Here is a 17,540-nt window from a genome sequence, read left to right on the forward strand (position 1 = left end):
CCTGGCTTCACATGCTGTAGGGACCCCATTTCCCTGTACATGTCACAGCTCCCACTCCTAGGAAGATCTATGCAACCCCATGTGGCTCTGGGGCTTGGAGATCTGAGAGAACGTTGGTGTCAGGGCCCTGACATGAAGTCCAACAGTGCCTAGGCACTGATATCTGAGCTCCAAGGACTTGTGGGAGAGGATGCAAGAAGCAGCCGAGGGAAGGAAGAGGCTAAGAAGGAATGGAGGATAAGGGCACAGATCTTTCACAAACAAAACCACATGCAAGACTCCAACTCTTGAACTTTTATTCTCCTGGAAACAATCATCTGTGTCAGAGGTACTTCAGGGAAAAGGGACATGCTCAATTCTGTCGAAGTAGGCAAGAGTGTTTGTGCACGGCATCCACAAAGGCTCCCACATGTTCCGGGTCCATGTCAGGGTAAAGTCCATGGCCCAGGTTGGCAATGTAGCGCTGTGGCCCAAAGTCATTCAGCATCTGCTGCACCAGCTTCCCAATCTCCTCCTAGGGGGAGCAACAGGGCACTGGCTACAGGGGGGCCAGCACGCCTCTGTCCTCCCGGTACATAACAGTGACACACACATGGAGGCACTCAGTGTTACTCAGTCATTCAAAAAACTACTGGATCCCTAGCATGGACCAGGCACTAAGAAGGGCCAAATGAACGAAATCAATGAAAAGAAACTCCTGCCTTCCTAGAGTCCATGTTGTGAATGGAGTAGAAGGGAGAACCGATGATGAAAACACACACATAGTAATAAACACAACCACATCCAGAACCATGAGAGTGCAGACAAAGTCACCAACACACACACAAGAACCTGGTTGTTACCTCAGATGCATACAGGGCACAGGGGTCCAGGTTGCCCTGCAGGGTCACCGTCTTTCCCACGCGTTCCCTGGAAGCAGAGTCAGGGCCCTGTTCTGGTGACTGCACATAGTGTAACTGTCCCCTGCTCCACCTCACCTTCCATCACTCACCGGGCTTTCTCGGGGGCCACTGTCCAGTCAAGCCCAACCACCTCGTAGCCAGCCTGGGCCAGCTCCTCCAGGGCAAAATGTCCATCCTTAGCAAAGATGATCTGGGGGAAAGGGCAAATCTCAGGCTGCAGACAGCTTTGCTCTGCTGGCTCTTAATAATATACCTCAGTCATACTTCTGCTGCCCTCTAGTGGTCACTTAGTTCCATGCAGGACTTAACCTGATAGCTCCACTGGCCCACCCCCATCCTTACCATGGGCACTGGTGCCAGGCCTGCCTCCTGCAGCCCGGCCTTCACTCGCTTGGACACATCACGGATGTAGGGCAGTGCAAACTTACTGAAGAGTTGTGGGCCAAGATGCCCTGCATGGGACTCAAAGAGCTGCAATGCCTACAATTACAGGGTGATGAAAATAAATGAAATACATAACATACAAAGAGGAGGCACATGTAGAATATGCCTCAATTTTCCCCAAGTGACTTCATCCCTGAGATTGCCTAAGCCTATAAACCTAGTTCCAGTCAAAAAGTTTTGCCTTCTCCAGATCCCAGTGCTAGCTTTGGTCTTTGAACAGAGCACTAAGCCCCCCTGCCAGTATCTGGGCTTAGCCGCTCCAGCCAGATCACTGCAGGTCAAGCCTCTTTTATGCCTGGCATTAAGATACCTAGCTTCTCAGGTATAAGGAACTGTATTGTTTCTGGTCCTTGAAGATTAAGCCCCAGGCTATGTCTCTCCCTCAGGTCTTACCTGGGCACCAGCAGCCACTTGTCCCACCAGATAAGGGACAAGAGCATCAGTGAGGATGCGAAGCAGCTGGTGACTGGCTTGTGGTCTCTGGTAAAGCCAGCGCTTGGCCTGAGACATGGTGCTTGAGCCGCCACCCTCAACCATGTATGTCATCAGAGTCCACTGCAAAAGGCAAAAGCCAGATTGATCCTTCCTTCCCTTGTCTTCACCCAGACCTGCCAAAGTAACTTCTCCAAGCCCAAGTCCCTGCCCTGGTCCATATTACCGGGGCACCAGCAAAGCCAATCAGTGGCACACGCCCAGCCAGCCGCTGTCGAGTGAGGGTGATGGCCTGGAACACATAGCCCAGCTCAGAGGCCACTGTTGCTGGATCCTGGAGGCGCTCTAAGTCCCGCTCTTCTCTTAATGGTTCTGGGAAGCTGGGCCCTTTGCCAGGCACCATGGTCACCTCCATGCCCAGTGCCTGGCAGGGGAGAAAACATCTGGGTTCCCAACCTGTAACTCCTGGAGAATGAGATCTGTTCAACCCATGCCAGGAAGGAGGAAAAGGAGAATGAAACAGCCAAGCTCCATCTCCTCCAGCCTGTTTTTCCCTCTGCCCCATAAGGGTAAGTGCTTTTCTTGAGCCTTGACTGTCCTTTCTGTTTTACACATTTGTGAGTCAGATCTGAGCAGGTACCTGGGGTACGACAAGGATGTCGGAGAAGATGATGGCAGCATCCAGAGGGAAGCGACGCAGTGGCTATAGGGAACAGAAGACAGATTGCTAGGTGGCCTGCGGAGAACATAAATCCCTCCTCTTTTGTCGACCCCTCACCTGCAGGGTAAGTTCACAGCAGGCTTCTGGGGAGCGACAGGTGCTGAAAAAGTCCTGGGCAGCCCGAGTTTCCCTAAACTCTGCAGACAGAAAAGGTAAGGCAGGGCTCAGCCTTGGGGAACCTCCAAGAGCCCTTCTCTGCCCCTCCAAAACTTTTCACTCTCCAGAGTTTTACCTAGACTCCGAGGCCCTGACCCTGACCTGGTAAGTAGCGTCCTGCCTGCCGCATGCACCAAACAGGAGTGTAGTCTGTTTCTTCTCCCCACGCTGCTCGCAGGAAGGTGTCATTCTTAAGCTCCGGAAAACCCTGAGGTCTGGGGATCAGGAGGAGGGAAGGGTAGGTCTCAGTAAACTAGGCTGGGGGTTGGGCAGGGCTCGAGTTCTAAAGCCGGAGACAGTCCATCTAGCAGAGCTATCTGCCTTCTCCAGACCAGCTACCAAGCTGCGCCTCCCCGCCGATTCCGCCCTCTCTCTGCCTATCAGGTGGTGTACAGGACTAGAAGGGCCGGTGCTGGGGCCTTTACCCTACGCATAGTCCCAGTTTCCCCAGGCTCAAAGCCACTGGAAGGACTAGGAGAGTGCGGGTGAGGAGACGAAAACTCACTTAGGAGAACTGGTGAGGGGAGGGGATGTCTCTGGAACAAGGGTATCCATGGGCTAGTTCCGGGGCTGGAAGGTTTTGGGGCTGAAAAATCTCCAGACGGGGACGGATAGTCATGGGGGGATCAGAGATGAAAGCCCGAAATGGGGATCTTAGTTGAGGATTAGAAAGTCCAGGGGGCGTCTCCTAAATTAAGGTCTGGGGTACGCAGTCCAGCTAGGTAGTCCCTGGGGTGAATATTTTAAGAATCCATGGTTGGAGGATTTGGAATCCCAGCGACTTGGGTTCTCCGGGCTGGGGAAGAAGGGTATAGGAACAGATTCCTAGGCTGGAAGATTCAGGTCAGAAGCCCCTATGACCACACTGCGTGGTGATCCAGAGAACTCACCTAGACTCTTTCGCCTCCATGATAAGCTGTCCGTAAACGCGAGCACAGTCCCCGTTATAGACTGAATCTGAGCCTGCCCTCTACCCAGGCTCCGCCCCTTCCAGGGATGAGCCAGGGCAGTCGCCATATTGAAGGTCACATGATCAGACTCCCGCTACTGCTCCTGGGCTGCCCCAGCTGCTGCCGGTAGGACCCCACCCTTAGTCTCTTCACCGTAAATTCCGCTGTAGCGACGCAACAACAAACACACATCCACCCCCACCCCCCCAAAGAACTTTGCTGTAAGTGCACTTCGCATGGTGTGAGGAGTTTGCTCTCCTCTGACGGCCTGGGAATCCCAGAAAACTCGGCCCAAGGCTCACTTTTCACTCCCACTGTCCACGATTCTAATAATTTTATGCCGGGCCCAACCAGCCACAACTGTGGTAGAACAAAGTTGTACAGGAAACTGAAATAATTAAATATTTATATTACCTAGAAAGAGGCGGGCACTATAGTAGGTGCAGAGGTTACAGTGGTGAACAAGGCATTTTCTTCCTCTAAGGAGCTACAGACTGATGAGGAAACACAGAAATCAGCAATCACAATGGTAAATGGAAAAAGCTAGACGCAAGTAGCAAGGACTCCATTTAATTGGGGAAAACAATGAGGTATTCCAAGCAAAGGGAATAGCATGTGCAAAGAGAAGATGCAAAAGAGCAATTAGCTTAATGGAAAACAGGATATCAAGCTAGTGGATTTAAATAATCTGGAACTATCCACAGAGTTCAGCTCATGCAGGCCTTTGTTAAGTGCACGTATTCACTTTATCTTGTAGTAGTGTGACAGCATACAAATAGTTTGGAGAGATCAGAAGAGAGGCACTATGTTCCCAATTTACTAAGGAGAAAAAAATGGGAAACTCGCAAAATTACATGGGATTATTTATTTCTTGATACCTTTATTTGATAACTAAATCAAAACAAAGTTTCCACCCAAGTGTCCATCAACAAATGAATGGATAAACAATATGTAGTGTATTTATACAATGGAACATTATTCAGCCATAAAAATAAAGTTCTGATACATGCAACAACATTGTTGTAACATTATGCTCAGTGAAGTAAGACAGACACAAAATGACAAATACTGTATCATTCCACTTATATGAAATATCTATAATAGGCAAATTCATAGAGGCAAAAAGCAGATTAGAGCTTTAGTAGATTAGTCCCCAGGGACTAGGGAGTGGGGACAATGAGAAGTTATTGCTTAAGGATACGGAGTTTCCTGTTTGGGGTGATGAAAAAGTTTTGGAAATAGATAATTGTACACTTTTAAAAAGTGGTCAAGATTACAAATTTTGTTATACATATTATTTACTATTAAAGATTAATGTTATATATTAAAAAACAGTGATTTGTACACTTTATATGGTATGAGTTACATCTCAGACTGGTTCCAAATAGGAAAAGGAGCACATCAAGGCTGTGTATTGTCACCCTGCTTATTTAACTTCTGTGCAGAGTACATCATGAGAAACACTGGGCTGGAAGAAGCACAAGCTGGAATCAAGATTGCTGGGAGAAATAGCAATAACCTCAGATATGCAGATGACACCACCCTTATGGCAGAAAGTGAAGAGGAACTAAAAAGCCTCTTGATGAAAGTAAAAGAGGAGAGTGAAAAAGGTGGCTTAAAGCTCAACATTCAGAAAACGAAGATCATGGCATCTGGTCCCATCACTTCATGGCAAATAGATGGGGAAACAGTGGAAACAGTGTCATACTTTATTTTGGGGGGCTCCAAAATCACTGCAGATGGTCCGCAGCCATGAAATTAAAAGACGCTTACTCTTTGGAAGAAAAGTTATGACCAACCTAGATAGCATATTGAAAAGCAGAGACATTACTTTGCCAACAAAGGTCTGTCTAGTCAAGGCTATGGTTTTTCCTGTGGTCATGTATGGATGTGACAGTTGGACTGTGAAGAAAGCTGAGCGCCGAAGAATTGATGCTTTTGAAGTGTGGTGTTGGAGAAGACTCTTGAGAGTCCCTTGGACTGCAAGGAGATCCAACCAGTCCATTCTGAAGGAGATCAGCCCTGGGACTTCTTTGGAAGGAATGATGCTAAAGCTGAAACTCCAATACTTTGGCCACTTCATGTGAAGAGTTGACTCATTGGAAAAGACTCTGATGCTGGGAGGGATTGGGGGCAGGAGGAGAAGGGGACGACAGAGGATGAGATGGCTGGATGGCATCATTGACTCGATGGACGTGAGTCTGAGTGAACTCCGGGAGTTGGTGATGGACAGGGAGGCCTGGCCTGCTGCAATTCAGGGGGTCGCCGGGAGTCGGACACGACTGAGCGACTGAACAACTTCTGTACGTGGTTTGTTTGTTTTTGCCTCCTCTCTTCCCACGTTGGCCTTTCCTCTCATTTGGTTTATAATTACTGGGAGAAACTGGATAATGATCACCAGTGCCCTGAGAAACTGGATAATGATCACCAGTTACTCCTGAGGAGTAACCACCAGGAGCAAGTCTAAATGACTCAAGAGTCCTGTCAGCAGCCAGGCTGGGGAGGGATCATTTTCCCAAACATTTTAATCACACTGCTCCTAGGATGGGAAGCCTGACAGGATAGCTAACAGATTCTTAAAGATTCAGCTGGTTGTACTGAGACTCACTGGGAGCAGGGAAGCTCCAGAAGGTTGAAGGAATAGCGTTTCGGGCTCGATAGGATGGATGGTGGCTTAAAGGAGAGTAGTAGCAATGGGGGTAAGTGGTAGTAGCAATGGGAATGGAGTGGGGAGATTGATCAGGTAGAAACTTCGGAACTTGGGTCTGGAAGACACTGAAATAGATAACAGGATTGAGTATCCAAGTACACAGGACAATACGGCGACACATGAGGTGCGCTTAGTCCAGAACTTACGGCGAAGGCTGGTCGAGGGCGGGGCTGAAGGTGGTGGGAAGCTCTGTCCGCTGGTTCGGCCGAAGCTCCTCCGCCCGGATCGCCCCCGGGCTTCCCTGGGCCACACCGCCATGGCTGGCCCGGGTCCGGGCGCGGCGCTAGAGTCCCCGCGACAGCTGCTGGGCCGTGTACGCTTTCTGGCGGAGGCAGCGAAGAGCCTTCGTGCCGGGCGGCCGCTGCCGGCGGCGCTAGCTTTTGTGCCCCGCGAGGTGCTCTACAAGCTTTACAAGGACCCGGCGGGACCGTCGCGCGTGCTGCTGCCGGTGTGGGAGGCGGAAGGCCTGGGGCTGCGTGTGGGAGCCACGGGCCCGGCCCCCGGCACCGGCTCCGGGGCCCTCCGCGCGGCCCGAGACAGCATCGAGCTGCGGCGCGGCGCCTGCGTGCGCACCACAGGCGAAGAGCTGTGCAACGGCCACGGGCTCTGGGTGAAGCTGACCAAGGTGCAAAAGACCCCGGGACCAGGGAAGCCCCTGGCTGTTCCCCTCCCCCATGTCGAGCTGACTTAGCGTCCGGTACCCTTCGCCCTGGGCTGGGCAGGGCGGGCCGCTGGCAGTTCCCTGACGGCTGTCCTCGTCTTGTGCGTTCCGGCAGGAGCAGCTGGCGGAACACCTGGGCGACTGCGGGCTGGACGAAGGCTGGCTCCTGGTGTGCCGCCCGGCCGAGGGCGGGGCCCGCCTGGTACCCATCGACACTCCAGACCACCTCCAGCGGCAGCAGCAGCTCTTCGGAGTGGACTACCGCCCGGTGCTCAGGTCCTGCGCTGGGAGGGGTGGGGCTTGCTGGCCGACTGCCAGGCCCTAGGCTGGCACAGCCCGGGCGGAGTGTTCTGATAGGATTGACAGAAAAAAGGGCGGGACCTAAAGGGAGCTGGGGTGGGGCTTCTGGAGGCATGGTTTAGAAAAGTCAGAGCGCTGGAGAAGGGTCTTCTGCCGCCCTCTGAGGTCTCCATATCCCGTCCCCCATTCTGTGCGCACAGATGGGAACAGGTGGTGGACTTGACATACTCGCATCGCCTGGGATCAAGGCCTCAGCCGGCCGAGGCATACACTGAAGCTGTACAAAGGCTACTGTGAGTAAGCTGGGATGGGCTGGGGAGGAAGGAGCTCCAGGTCTGGGCCCGACCTAATTAGGGACTTGGGGTCGCTTAGCTATGTGCCCCCGACGTGGACCTACGAGTGCGACGAGGACCTGATCCACTTCTTGTACGACCACCTGGGCAAGGAGGATGAGAACCTGGGTAGCGTGAAGCAGTATGTGGAGAGCATAGACGTTTCCTCCTACACGGTGGGTGCTGGGACTCCTCCCACCCCAAGCAAGATGTAGTAACATCCTGCTAGATTCGGAACTCTTACCTCTAAGCCACAGCCAAACCTGAATCCCCACAGGCCAGACTCAGTCCACCCCCCAGTCTTGGAAGTCCTATAGGAATCCCTCGACACCTCCACCCTTACCAGATGGATTTCCAGCTCAGCTCCACTGTGCTTTCTCTCTTGTGCTCCCTGGCCCATCCACCTCTCTACCCTCCCCAGGAGGAGTTCAATGTGTCCTGCTTGACAGACAGCAACGCGGACACCTACTGGGAGAGCGATGGGTCCCAGTGCCAGCACTGGGTACGGCTGACCATGAAAAAGGGCACCATTGTCAAGTGAGTGGGCTCTGAGCACAACAGGGTGGGTGAGCCACGTACCTGTGAGTGTGTAAAGACACATGTGCACCCTCTTAACCCTCAGGAAACTACTACTCACGGTGGATACCACAGATGACAACTTTATGCCTAAGCGGGTGGTGGTCTATGGGGGTGAAGGGGACAACCTGAAGAAGCTGAGTGACGTGAGCATTGACGAGTGAGTGAACTGACCTGGGCTGGGAGGGGGGACATGATCCTGGGAGCAGGATCTGGCCCAGTTTGGAGGCACAAGGTGGGCTGTGACCCCAGCAACTCCTGAAGACAAGGGGTTTCCAAAGTTCCTCATATTCATCCCCTCAGGACCCTGATCGGGGACGTCTGTGTCCTGGAGGACATGACTGTCCACCTCCCGATCATCGAGATCCGCATCGTCGAGTGCCGAGGTGGGGCTTAAGGCCACAAGGAGGGAAAGGGAGCCCCAGCATGTAGATGGGGGTTAGCTGGCAGTGAGTATGGAGTGAAGGAGATGGACTTGGAGTTGGGATAAAGGTGACAACTGAACTAACGCCAAGACCTGAAGCTTTGGGGCCCAAGCCAAGGGGACAGTGCTGGGTATAGGCCTGCCTTAAAGCCATAGAAGTGCTTCGGCTCACCTGGAAGAGGAATGGAGTTGGGACCTTCAGGCATCCCCATATTATAGTGGTGGATGGAGGAACTAGCACAAAATATAATCATCAGAATCGGGTGATAGAAGGGGATCCCAAAGGTCCCAAGTTTCTAGGGGCTAAGGGTGACACAAAGCTGAGCATTAAGGAGCCATTCTCAGGTCTCGGGGCCAAAGAGGCAGCAGGCGCCATAAGTGAGCTCACTCTGACTCTTCCCCCAGATGACGGGATTGATGTGCGTCTTCGAGGGGTCAAGATCAAGTCTTCTAGACAGCGAGAATTAGGGCTAAATGCAGACCTGTTTCAGCCCACCAATCTCGTGCGATACCCACGCCTAGAAGGCACTGACCCGGAAGTACTGTACCGCAGAGCTGTTCTCCTGCAGAGGTGGCTGTGGTCCTGGGCCAGTTAGTCCCTCCCCCCTCCCCCCATCCTGAACCTTTTGTCTGATCTTATATCGAATGCTGTTCCACTTCAAGAGGCAGAGAGCCCCTGGGCCCTGCCTTCTCCTGTCCCTGTGTGTTGGGGGTGCTGAGAGGGTCTTGCATCTATGACTTCAGCCGCAATTATCTTTACCCAACCTCACCAGATTCATAAAGATCTTAGACAGCGTCCTGCACCACCTGGTACCGGCCTGGGACCACACGCTGGGCACCTTTAGTGAGATTAAGGTGAGCCTGACTCACTCAGTGCTGGTCTTGGCAGTGGGCACCCCTTTCTGCAGTGTTTCACGCTTCATCAGAAAGTTCTTAGATCTACTCTAGGCCTAGACTTTTGCTAGGCTCTGGGAACATAGGAGGAAATCCAGACACAAATAGTCAAAATTTAGTGTTTAGGGTCCTATTTCCCAGAGAGTATGTGAAATACACAGAGCTTGGGGAGGAGAGGTGACAGCATGGACAGGGCAGGTTATATGAAAGGTGCCCACTGGGAGTTCCTAGCTGCTCAGGATGACTTGAGAGAAGCATAGCAATAGATGTGAGTGTGACATGGGATGAGGCAGGAAGACGTGGGCAGGAGGCTGGCCCTGGTAGCCAAGGGCACCGGGGCCAGACTTTGTTCCTGGTCAGTGGAGCCATTGGGAAGTTTTTATGTAAGATAACGACAAAGTTGGGTTTTTATGTAAGGTAACGACAAAATTGGGTTTTAGAAAGCTTCCCCTGGTGGCTGGACTAAGGAAGAGACTGAAAGCAAGGACCAGGGATAGAGTAGGCTTGAACTGGCCCCGTGGGGTTGGAACAGAGAAATGTTCCAGGGCCTGGACAGAGGCTGACTGCCTGCCGGCCCCGCTCTGGCCACCTCTCCCCACCAGCAAGTGAAGCAGTTCCTGCTGCTGTCACGCCAGCGGCCAGGCCTGGTGGCCCAGTGCCTGCGTGACTCAGAGAGCAGCAAGCCCAGCTTCATGCCACGTCTGTACATCAACCGGCGCCTCGCCATGGAACACCGTGCCTGCCCCTTACGGGATCCCGCCTGCAAGAACGCTGTCTTCACCCAGGTCTGGTCACCTGGGTGTCACCTGGGGTCAGAGCAAGGGCGGGTCAGCAGGGGGACTAGGGGGCACTGGGCCAGGAGGGACCTGAGCAAGGTCTTTGGGCAAGAGTGGGGCCGGATGTTCCCACAACTCCCTCCCCTTCTCCCTGGCCCCAGGTTTACGAAGGCCTCAAGCCCTCTGACAAGTATGAAAAGCCCCTGGACTACAGGTATGGCTTGGGGGCAGGGGACCTGCTCAGGGCACACATGGACCCATTCCACCCACACACTGCCTCTGGACCCCTCAGCATTACCCCTCTGTAGCCCTTACTCCTGGGTGGACCCTGGGCTGGTGGGTCATCCCGAGCCCTAGCCCGGTGTAATGATAGAGACTTACCCCTCCTTACAGGTGGCCCATGCGCTATGACCAGTGGTGGGAGTGTAAATTCATTGCAGAAGGCATCATTGACCAAGGTGAGGCCTTGAGGGCCAGTAGCACGAGTCCTGCCATATTCAGAGTGGTTGGGGTATCGGGTGACCAGCTAAGCTAGATAGGGGGCTTGCTTCTCACCCCCTCATGGGGGCTGGGGCTCTTGTGTGCCTCAGCTGAGAGCATCTGTCTGTCCTTTTAGGAGGTGGTTTCCGGGACAGCTTGGCAGACATGTCAGAAGAACTGTGCCCTAGCTCGGCGGATACCCCTGTGCCTCTGCCCTTCTTTGTACGAACGGCCAACCAGGTAAGCCCCCCCCTACCTCCCAAGTTCTTTCTGCTGTTCTGTCTCTGCAAACCTCCCAGGCCCCAGACTAAGCCGGAGAAGGAACAGGGAGAGACTGAACTGCCCGGGGCAGCTTCTAGGCAGAAGGATGGAGTCATTGTATGTTCAGAGGGCTCCTTCAGGGCCCCTCCGTGGAAGGTGTTCAGGCAGGGAAGGTGTTCAGGGAAGTCGTTGAGGCATCTGGGGTAACACAGGAGGGTCCATCACAGGCCATGCTGACAGCTCTGTCTCGGGGGCAGGGCAATGGCACAGGCGAGGCCCGGGACATGTATGTGCCCAACCCCTCCTGCCGGGACTTTGCCAAGTATGAGTGGATCGGACAGCTGATGGGGGCTGCCCTGCGGGGTAAGGAGTTCCTGGTGAGTAGCCTAATCTGCACCCCACCAGCTTAGTCCTGGCTCTTGGAAAGAAGAGCCAGCCAAACCCGGGCAGCTCGGGGCACGAAGACAGCAGTGTTTGTCCCACAGGTCCTGGCTCTACCGGGTTTCGTGTGGAAGCAGCTATCTGGTGAGGAGGTGAGCTGGAGCAAGGACTTCCCAGCTGTGGACTCTGTGCTGGTGAGTTAGGGCCTGGACCGGGTTTCTCTGCCCAGCTCTCAAGCTTGTTGCACCCCTAGGCTGTCCTGAACCTTCTTGTACCACACGTTTCCCCTTTCCCACCCATGTACTCCCATAGCTTCAATTCCTGTCACTGTTCCGGTGACCCTGAAAGGATTAATTACCTCTGGACCCAGCCTCTCTGCTAAGCCGAGGGCTATATATGCATTTACCTGCTGGATTTCTCTCCCAAGATGGCACCTCGGGCTCAGCACACTCTTCATCCTCTCCCTCTAGGACTCCCTGTCTCACAGTGGCACCACCACCCACCCCTCCCCTTGCCAAGCCCCTCAGGGTCATTCTTCACTCTTCTTTCTCCCTCACCTCCCACGTTCTGTCACATCTGCCTTTGGAATCTCCCCACCTCTCCCATCTCACTTCTATCCCTCGGGTTTAGTCACCTTCCTTCCTGATCCAGCCACTGATTGCAGATCTAGTGACCATGTCTCCCTTCTTACCCATCTTATCTCCATAATCCCTTCAGTGGTCCACCCTGGGCTTAGGATAAAATGCAGAGTCTGAAAAGGCCTTACATGACTCCTGTATCTCTGGACACTTGACCAGTTAGGTTCCTCAGGCCTTTTGCTCTTTCCACCTTTTTTTAAGATGTTCTCTCTCCTGACTTCCTGGTGGCCCAGCCAATTCCCAGCCAATCATTTGGGTCTCAGCTTAGATGCCACTTCCCCCAGGACACCTTCCCTGATCTCCGTGGCTGGTTAGGCATCATCTTGATGCTGGGCTTCACAGCCCATCTACTAACCCCCTCACTGCCCTCATTGCCTGCGTAACAACTGCCTTGCCTGGCTGCCTCCCCTGCTTTCCTGTGAGCTTCTTGAGAAAAAACAAGACTATCTCCACAATGAAAAGCTGACCTTCCTGCCTCTCTTCAACCCCCAGGTGAAGCTCTTGGAAGTGATGGAAGGAATGGACAAGGAGACATTTGAGTTCAAATTTGGGAAGGAGCTAACATTCACCACTGTGCTGAGTGACCAGCAGGTGGTGGAGCTGATCCCTGGGGGTTCAGGCATCGTGGTGGGATATGAGGACCGTTCCCGTTTCATCCAACTGGTGCAGAAGGCACGGCTAGAAGAGAGCAAGGAGCAGGTACTACCCAGAGGCCAGTGGAACAGAGAGCTGTGGACAGCTCCCAGGAGCCAGAGCCCAGCCCGAGGGGCCACCAGAACCCAGCCCAAGAGCTCTGGCCCCCACCACCCCTCTGCCCCATATTCTTGCTGATCTGTGGGGCACAGAGGTACTTTATCTCCGTGAGTGGAGGCCAGGTGTCCCCACCACACCCAGAGCTGGGAGTTGTGCCTTGTTCTCCAGCCAGGCCTTCTCCCCTCTCCCCAGGTGGCAGCCATGCAGGCAGGTCTGCTGAAGGTGGTGCCGCAGGCTGTGCTGGACTTGCTGACGTGGCAAGAATTGGAGAAGAAGGTGTGCGGGGACCCAGAGGTCACTGTGGATGCCCTGCGCAAGCTCAGTGAGTGTGGGGCCGGGCAGCACAGTCCCGGGGTGGGGCTTAAGGACCTAAGAATGAATTCTGTGTGGTTTTGTCCCACCAGCCCGGTTTGAGGACTTCGAGCCATCTGACACCCGGGTGCAGTACTTCTGGGAGGCACTGAACAACTTCACCAATGGTCAGTGGAGAGGGCAGAGGACTGCCTGGGTTCAGACTCCACTCCTGGGATACAGAGATGGGGGAGGTGGTCGAGTTTCCTCCACCAGCACATGGGCACTGATTTCCTCCTCCTCTGTCAGAGGACCGGAGCCGCTTCCTGCGCTTTGTCACCGGCCGCAGCCGTCTGCCGGCACGGATCTACATCTACCCAGACAAGCTGGGGTGAGAGCCGATGGGGAGGGGAGGTCTAGTCGGAAGAGCCTGTGGCTGGCCTTTGCCCTCCGCCACACACACATTCCCCTGTCAGACGCTGCCCTGTGCCCCTCCAATTTTCCTCATCTCTGGTCCTTCCACACTCCCAGCTATGAGACCACAGACGCGCTGCCCGAGTCTTCCACCTGCTCCAGCACCCTCTTCCTGCCGCACTATGCCAGGTGGGTTCCCTAAGTTCCAGCCTGGGGAGTGGGACTTGTGGGAAATGTGACATCCTAGGGTGGAGGAGGGCTTCAAGGTACAAATTGGAGTCCCAGAGCCCCTGGTCATGATGGAGGGGCCTCTACATCTGGTGCTGAACAACTCCCTGCCCCCCACAGCGCCAAGGTGTGTGAGGAGAAGCTCCGATATGCTGCCTACAACTGTGTGGCCATTGACACCGACATGAGCCCTTGGGAGGAGTGAGTCGGCGCCAGGGGGCAGTCTTGGGCCTGCAGGTCTGCGCCTGCACTGGTCCCGTGGGGTCTCCCCCTGAGCACCCAGGGCAGAGACAGCTTCCCTGGACCCTCGAAGTCTGAGAGAAAACGCCAGTGCGCTGCACCCCTGGGTGCGGTTGAAGTGGGAGCAGCAGGTTGACACTGGTGGCCCAGCCCCACAGACCCTCAAGCCCTACACGTGCTTGGGTTTGCTTCCAGAGCTATTTCACCTCTTGTGAGAGGAATCTTCCACAAGCCCAGCACAAGCTGCCAGGCCTGAGCTACTTGAAGGGAGCCTTCTTCTAGCTCCCCACCTCATGGACTTTGTTTCAGTTTTCAACTCCTTTTTTTTTTTCCTCCATATTTTTCTCTGGTTTCAGCCAGAACTAAAAATTTGTGGGGGCGGGGTGGGGGGATGGAGGCTCTTCCCCCAACAAGTCTCCAGGGATGGATAGGGAGTGATGGCCATCCTCCTTGGTCACCTGAACCAAGAATAAAGCAACAACTGAACACCCTCTTCCTCACATACTGGTCTTTTCCTCCTCTCCCTCCGTCCCCAAAGTGTGAGCTCCAGCTTTCTTTCTCCAACTCGGTACCAACTGACAAAGTGCCACCACTGTCCCTGACTCAGAATATATAGCTACTCAACATTAAACCTCTACTACCACTGCTGCTGCTGCTGCTGCTGCTAAGTCGCTTCAGTCCTGTCCAACTCTGTGGGACCCCATAGATGGCAGCCCACCAGGCTCCCCCGTCCCTGGGATTCTCCAGGCTAGAACACTGGAGTGGGTTGCCATTTCCTTCTCCAATGCATGAAAGTGAAAAGTCAAAGCGAAGTCGCTCAGTCGTGTCCAACTCTTAGCGACCCCATGGACTACAGCCCACCAGGCTCCTCCGTCTGTTGGATTCTCCAGGCAAGAGTGTTGGAGTGGGGTGCCATCACCTTCACTACTACTGCTGCTACCCCCTATTCATCACTTCAACACCTGGCTCCCTGTCTGCTGTCTTGCCCTCCAAGACCTTGCCCAGGTTAAGGCCAGATATGTCCTCTCTGAAATCTTCAATGGCTTCTCTTTGCTGCTGCTGCTAAGTCGCTTCAGTCGTGTCCGACTCTGTGCGACCCCAGAGATGGCAGCCCACCAGGCTCCCCTGTCCCTGGGATTCTTCAGGCAAGAACACTGGAGTGGGTTGCCATTTCCTTCCCCAATGCGTGAAAGTGAAGTCGCTCAGTCGTGTCCCACTCCTAGCGACCCCATGGACTACAGCCTACCAGGCTCCTCCATCCATGGGATTTTCCAGGCAAGAGTACTGGAATGGGTTGCCATTGCCTTCTCCGAGCTCCTCTTTACCCAACTTTAAAACAAAACCTAGGCTTTAAACCTCCTCCTAGGTTTTATGCATGTCCTGCCCCAGCCTTTTCTCCCTTAAGAGCTTCCATGACACTCCATCCAAGAAGCTCTTGCACATGGAAAAGTTGAGTAAATGGATGAATTCATTCCTTCAGAGTATGTTTATTGGGCTCCTGAGGGATGTTAAAGAAGCCTGTTCCAGGACTTAGGGGTCCTGCCAGGAGCCAAGGAGACATGTGTCAAGTGGGAGTGGTAGGGCTTCTCAGTGCAAACATGAAATCTGGAGCTGAGAGGGGAAATAAGGAGTCCTCCGCCCAGAAGCAGGAATAAAGCAGGCCTGGTGTCTTCTGGGATGGGTGTGGTGATGTGGAGGGTGGGAGTACGCCTTCGGGAATCAAGTGGGCAGAAGAATCTGACATCCTAGAGGACAGAGCTTGCAATGGCGGATAAAACACCCAAGTCAGGAAGTGACAGAAGAGGCAGCAGCGTGGCTACCCACCCCCACGCTGCCTCCAGGAACCACACAGCTAAGGTGCAGTCTCAGAACAAGTACCCCACACACACACACTCCGAGAGATCCCTCCAGGTGGATGCAGTCCCCACAGTGGGCCGTCCTCCTCAAGCACGGTCCCCAGAGAAGTCGCGCTCTCCCACCGCTTCCCCACGACGCCCTCTAGGGCGCGCCCGGACGCCGCCCTGCGGGAAAACTCCACCTGGGCTCTGAGATGAGATCCGCTCCGCATTCCGGGGTGTGTGCATCCTCAAGACCACCACTCTGTAATTTGGAATCTGATGCTCCAGGTGAGCCTGCCTGGCCCAGCGGCTTCCCGACCCCTACGCCTTGGGTGGTCCGCAGGAGACCGGCCCCCCTCCTCCTGCAGTCTCTTTCTGCCGGAGGCGCTGGAGCCGGAGAGGCAGCTACTCCCGCCCAACTCCGCGCTTCCCGGCAAGTTCCCCCCGCCTCGTCCCTCCACCCGGGGATTCTCTCCTTCCCCTTCTCTGCTCTTCAGGGAAGGGCCTGGCCAGCACGAGCCTGCCGGAGGTAGTCTGTTTCTGGTAGTGGCCACACGAAGGGCTTTCCAGGTAGTTCAGTGGTCAAGAATCCAAACGGCTTCCCAGGGGACTCCGCGGTAAAGGATCTGCCTGCTAATGCAGGAGATGCAGGTGACGCGGGTTGGATCCCTGGGTTGTCAAGATGCCCTGAAGGAGGAAATGGCAACCCACTCCAGTATTCTTGCCTGGGAAATCCTATGGACAGGAGAGCCTGGAGAGCTACAGACATGGGACCTAAGAGAATCAGACACGTCTGAGCAAGTACCTGCCACATAAGTCTTTGATCTGTCTTTTACCAAATTGGACCCACATTGTGTGTTTTGTAACTTGCTTTTCATTCATTCATTTATTCATTCAGTGAATACTTGGAGAAGCTATGTCAGGAGTCACGCTGGCTACAATGGGTAAAATGGTTACACAGATCATTTTTGTCATCTTGGGATTTTACCTTTTAGGGTGTGGCCAGTGCTCAGTCAGTCATGTCCTACATTTTTTGCAATCCCATGGACTGTAACCAGGTAGGCTCCTCTGTCCATGGGATTTTTCAGGCATGGATACTGGAGTGGGTTGCCATGCCCTCCTCCAGGGGACCTTCCCCACCCAGGGATGGAACCTGCCTCACCTGTGTCTCCTGGATTGGGAGGAGGACTCTACCATTAGCACCTCCTGGCAAGCCCAAAGAGACATTTATTAAACAGATAATCGCATAAATAACAGGCTTCCCAGGTGGCGCTAGTGGTAAAGAATTCGCCTGCCCTTGCAAGAGACTGGGTTGGAACCGTGGGTGGGGAAGATGCCCTGGAGGAGGAAATGGCAGCCCTCTCCAGGATTCTTGCCTGGGAAATTCCATGGACAGAGGAGCCTGGCGGGTTACAGTCCATGGAGTAGCAAGGAGTTGGACACGACTGAGTACGCACACATAAACAACATTTAATAACATTCATGTAAGAGCTCCAGAGAAGAAGTGATGGATTTCATTAGAAGACAGAATCAGATGATTCTAACTAAAGTGGCTCAGCAGGGACTTCCCTGGTGGTCCAGTGCTTGAGAATCTGCCTGTCAATACAGGAGACAGGAATTGGAACCCTGGTCCGGGAATGAGGATCCCGCATGCCCCAAAGCAACTAAGCCTGAGCAGCAACTAGAGAAGGCCCACACAGCAAAGAAGAGGCCATGCACTGCAACCAAGACCAAGTGC

At 53.9% G+C, this 17,540-nt stretch overlaps 2 protein-coding genes across 2 annotated transcripts; one reads left to right on the forward strand and one right to left on the reverse strand.

Annotated features, from left to right (window-relative positions):
* Positions 1-281: 281 nt before the first annotated feature.
* On the reverse strand, positions 282-3,654 carry UROD (uroporphyrinogen decarboxylase). Its single transcript, XM_061413127.1, has 10 exons — positions 3,546-3,654; positions 2,758-2,870; positions 2,557-2,636; positions 2,419-2,481; positions 2,005-2,202; positions 1,740-1,901; positions 1,245-1,382; positions 992-1,092; positions 843-909; positions 282-514 (listed from the first exon to the last, which is right to left on the reverse strand). Exons 1-10 carry the CDS (start codon positions 3,563-3,565, stop codon positions 353-355), a joined length of 1,104 nt encoding a protein of 367 aa, XP_061269111.1. The 5' UTR covers positions 3,566-3,654; the 3' UTR covers positions 282-352.
* Positions 3,655-6,470: 2,816 nt separating this feature from the next.
* On the forward strand, positions 6,471-14,457 carry HECTD3 (HECT domain E3 ubiquitin protein ligase 3). Its single transcript, XM_061413082.1, has 21 exons — positions 6,471-6,940; positions 7,092-7,252; positions 7,477-7,569; positions 7,649-7,784; positions 8,030-8,145; positions 8,231-8,344; positions 8,488-8,570; positions 9,014-9,179; positions 9,382-9,463; positions 10,105-10,287; positions 10,440-10,492; positions 10,672-10,736; positions 10,895-10,998; positions 11,277-11,396; positions 11,505-11,594; positions 12,531-12,737; positions 12,984-13,113; positions 13,196-13,270; positions 13,392-13,473; positions 13,614-13,685; positions 13,845-14,457. Exons 1-21 carry the CDS (start codon positions 6,572-6,574, stop codon positions 13,927-13,929), a joined length of 2,586 nt encoding a protein of 861 aa, XP_061269066.1. The 5' UTR covers positions 6,471-6,571; the 3' UTR covers positions 13,930-14,457.
* Positions 14,458-17,540: the final 3,083 nt, after the last annotated feature.

This window comes from Bos javanicus, chromosome 3 (genome assembly GCF_032452875.1).
Source record: "Bos javanicus breed banteng chromosome 3, ARS-OSU_banteng_1.0, whole genome shotgun sequence".
Taxonomy (NCBI): Eukaryota; Metazoa; Chordata; class Mammalia; order Artiodactyla; family Bovidae; genus Bos; species Bos javanicus.

Coding starts and splice junctions, on each gene's coding strand:
- UROD (XM_061413127.1), bottom strand. CDS start 3,565: ATGGAGGCGAAAGAGTCTAG. Junction 1,902..2,004: donor TTGGCTTTGCTGGTGCCCCG/GTAATATGGACC, acceptor TGCCTTTTGCAG/TGGACTCTGATGACATACAT. Junction 910..991: donor GTGGCCCCCGAGAAAGCCCG/GTGAGTGATGGA, acceptor CTCTGCTTCCAG/GGAACGCGTGGGAAAGACGG.
- HECTD3 (XM_061413082.1), top strand. CDS start 6,572: ATGGCTGGCCCGGGTCCGGGCGCGGCGCTAGAGTCCCCGCGACAGCTG. Junction 8,146..8,230: donor AAAAAGGGCACCATTGTCAA/GTGAGTGGGCTC, acceptor CTTAACCCTCAG/GAAACTACTACTCACGGTGG. Junction 13,474..13,613: donor ATCTACCCAGACAAGCTGGG/GTGAGAGCCGAT, acceptor CCACACTCCCAG/CTATGAGACCACAGACGCGC.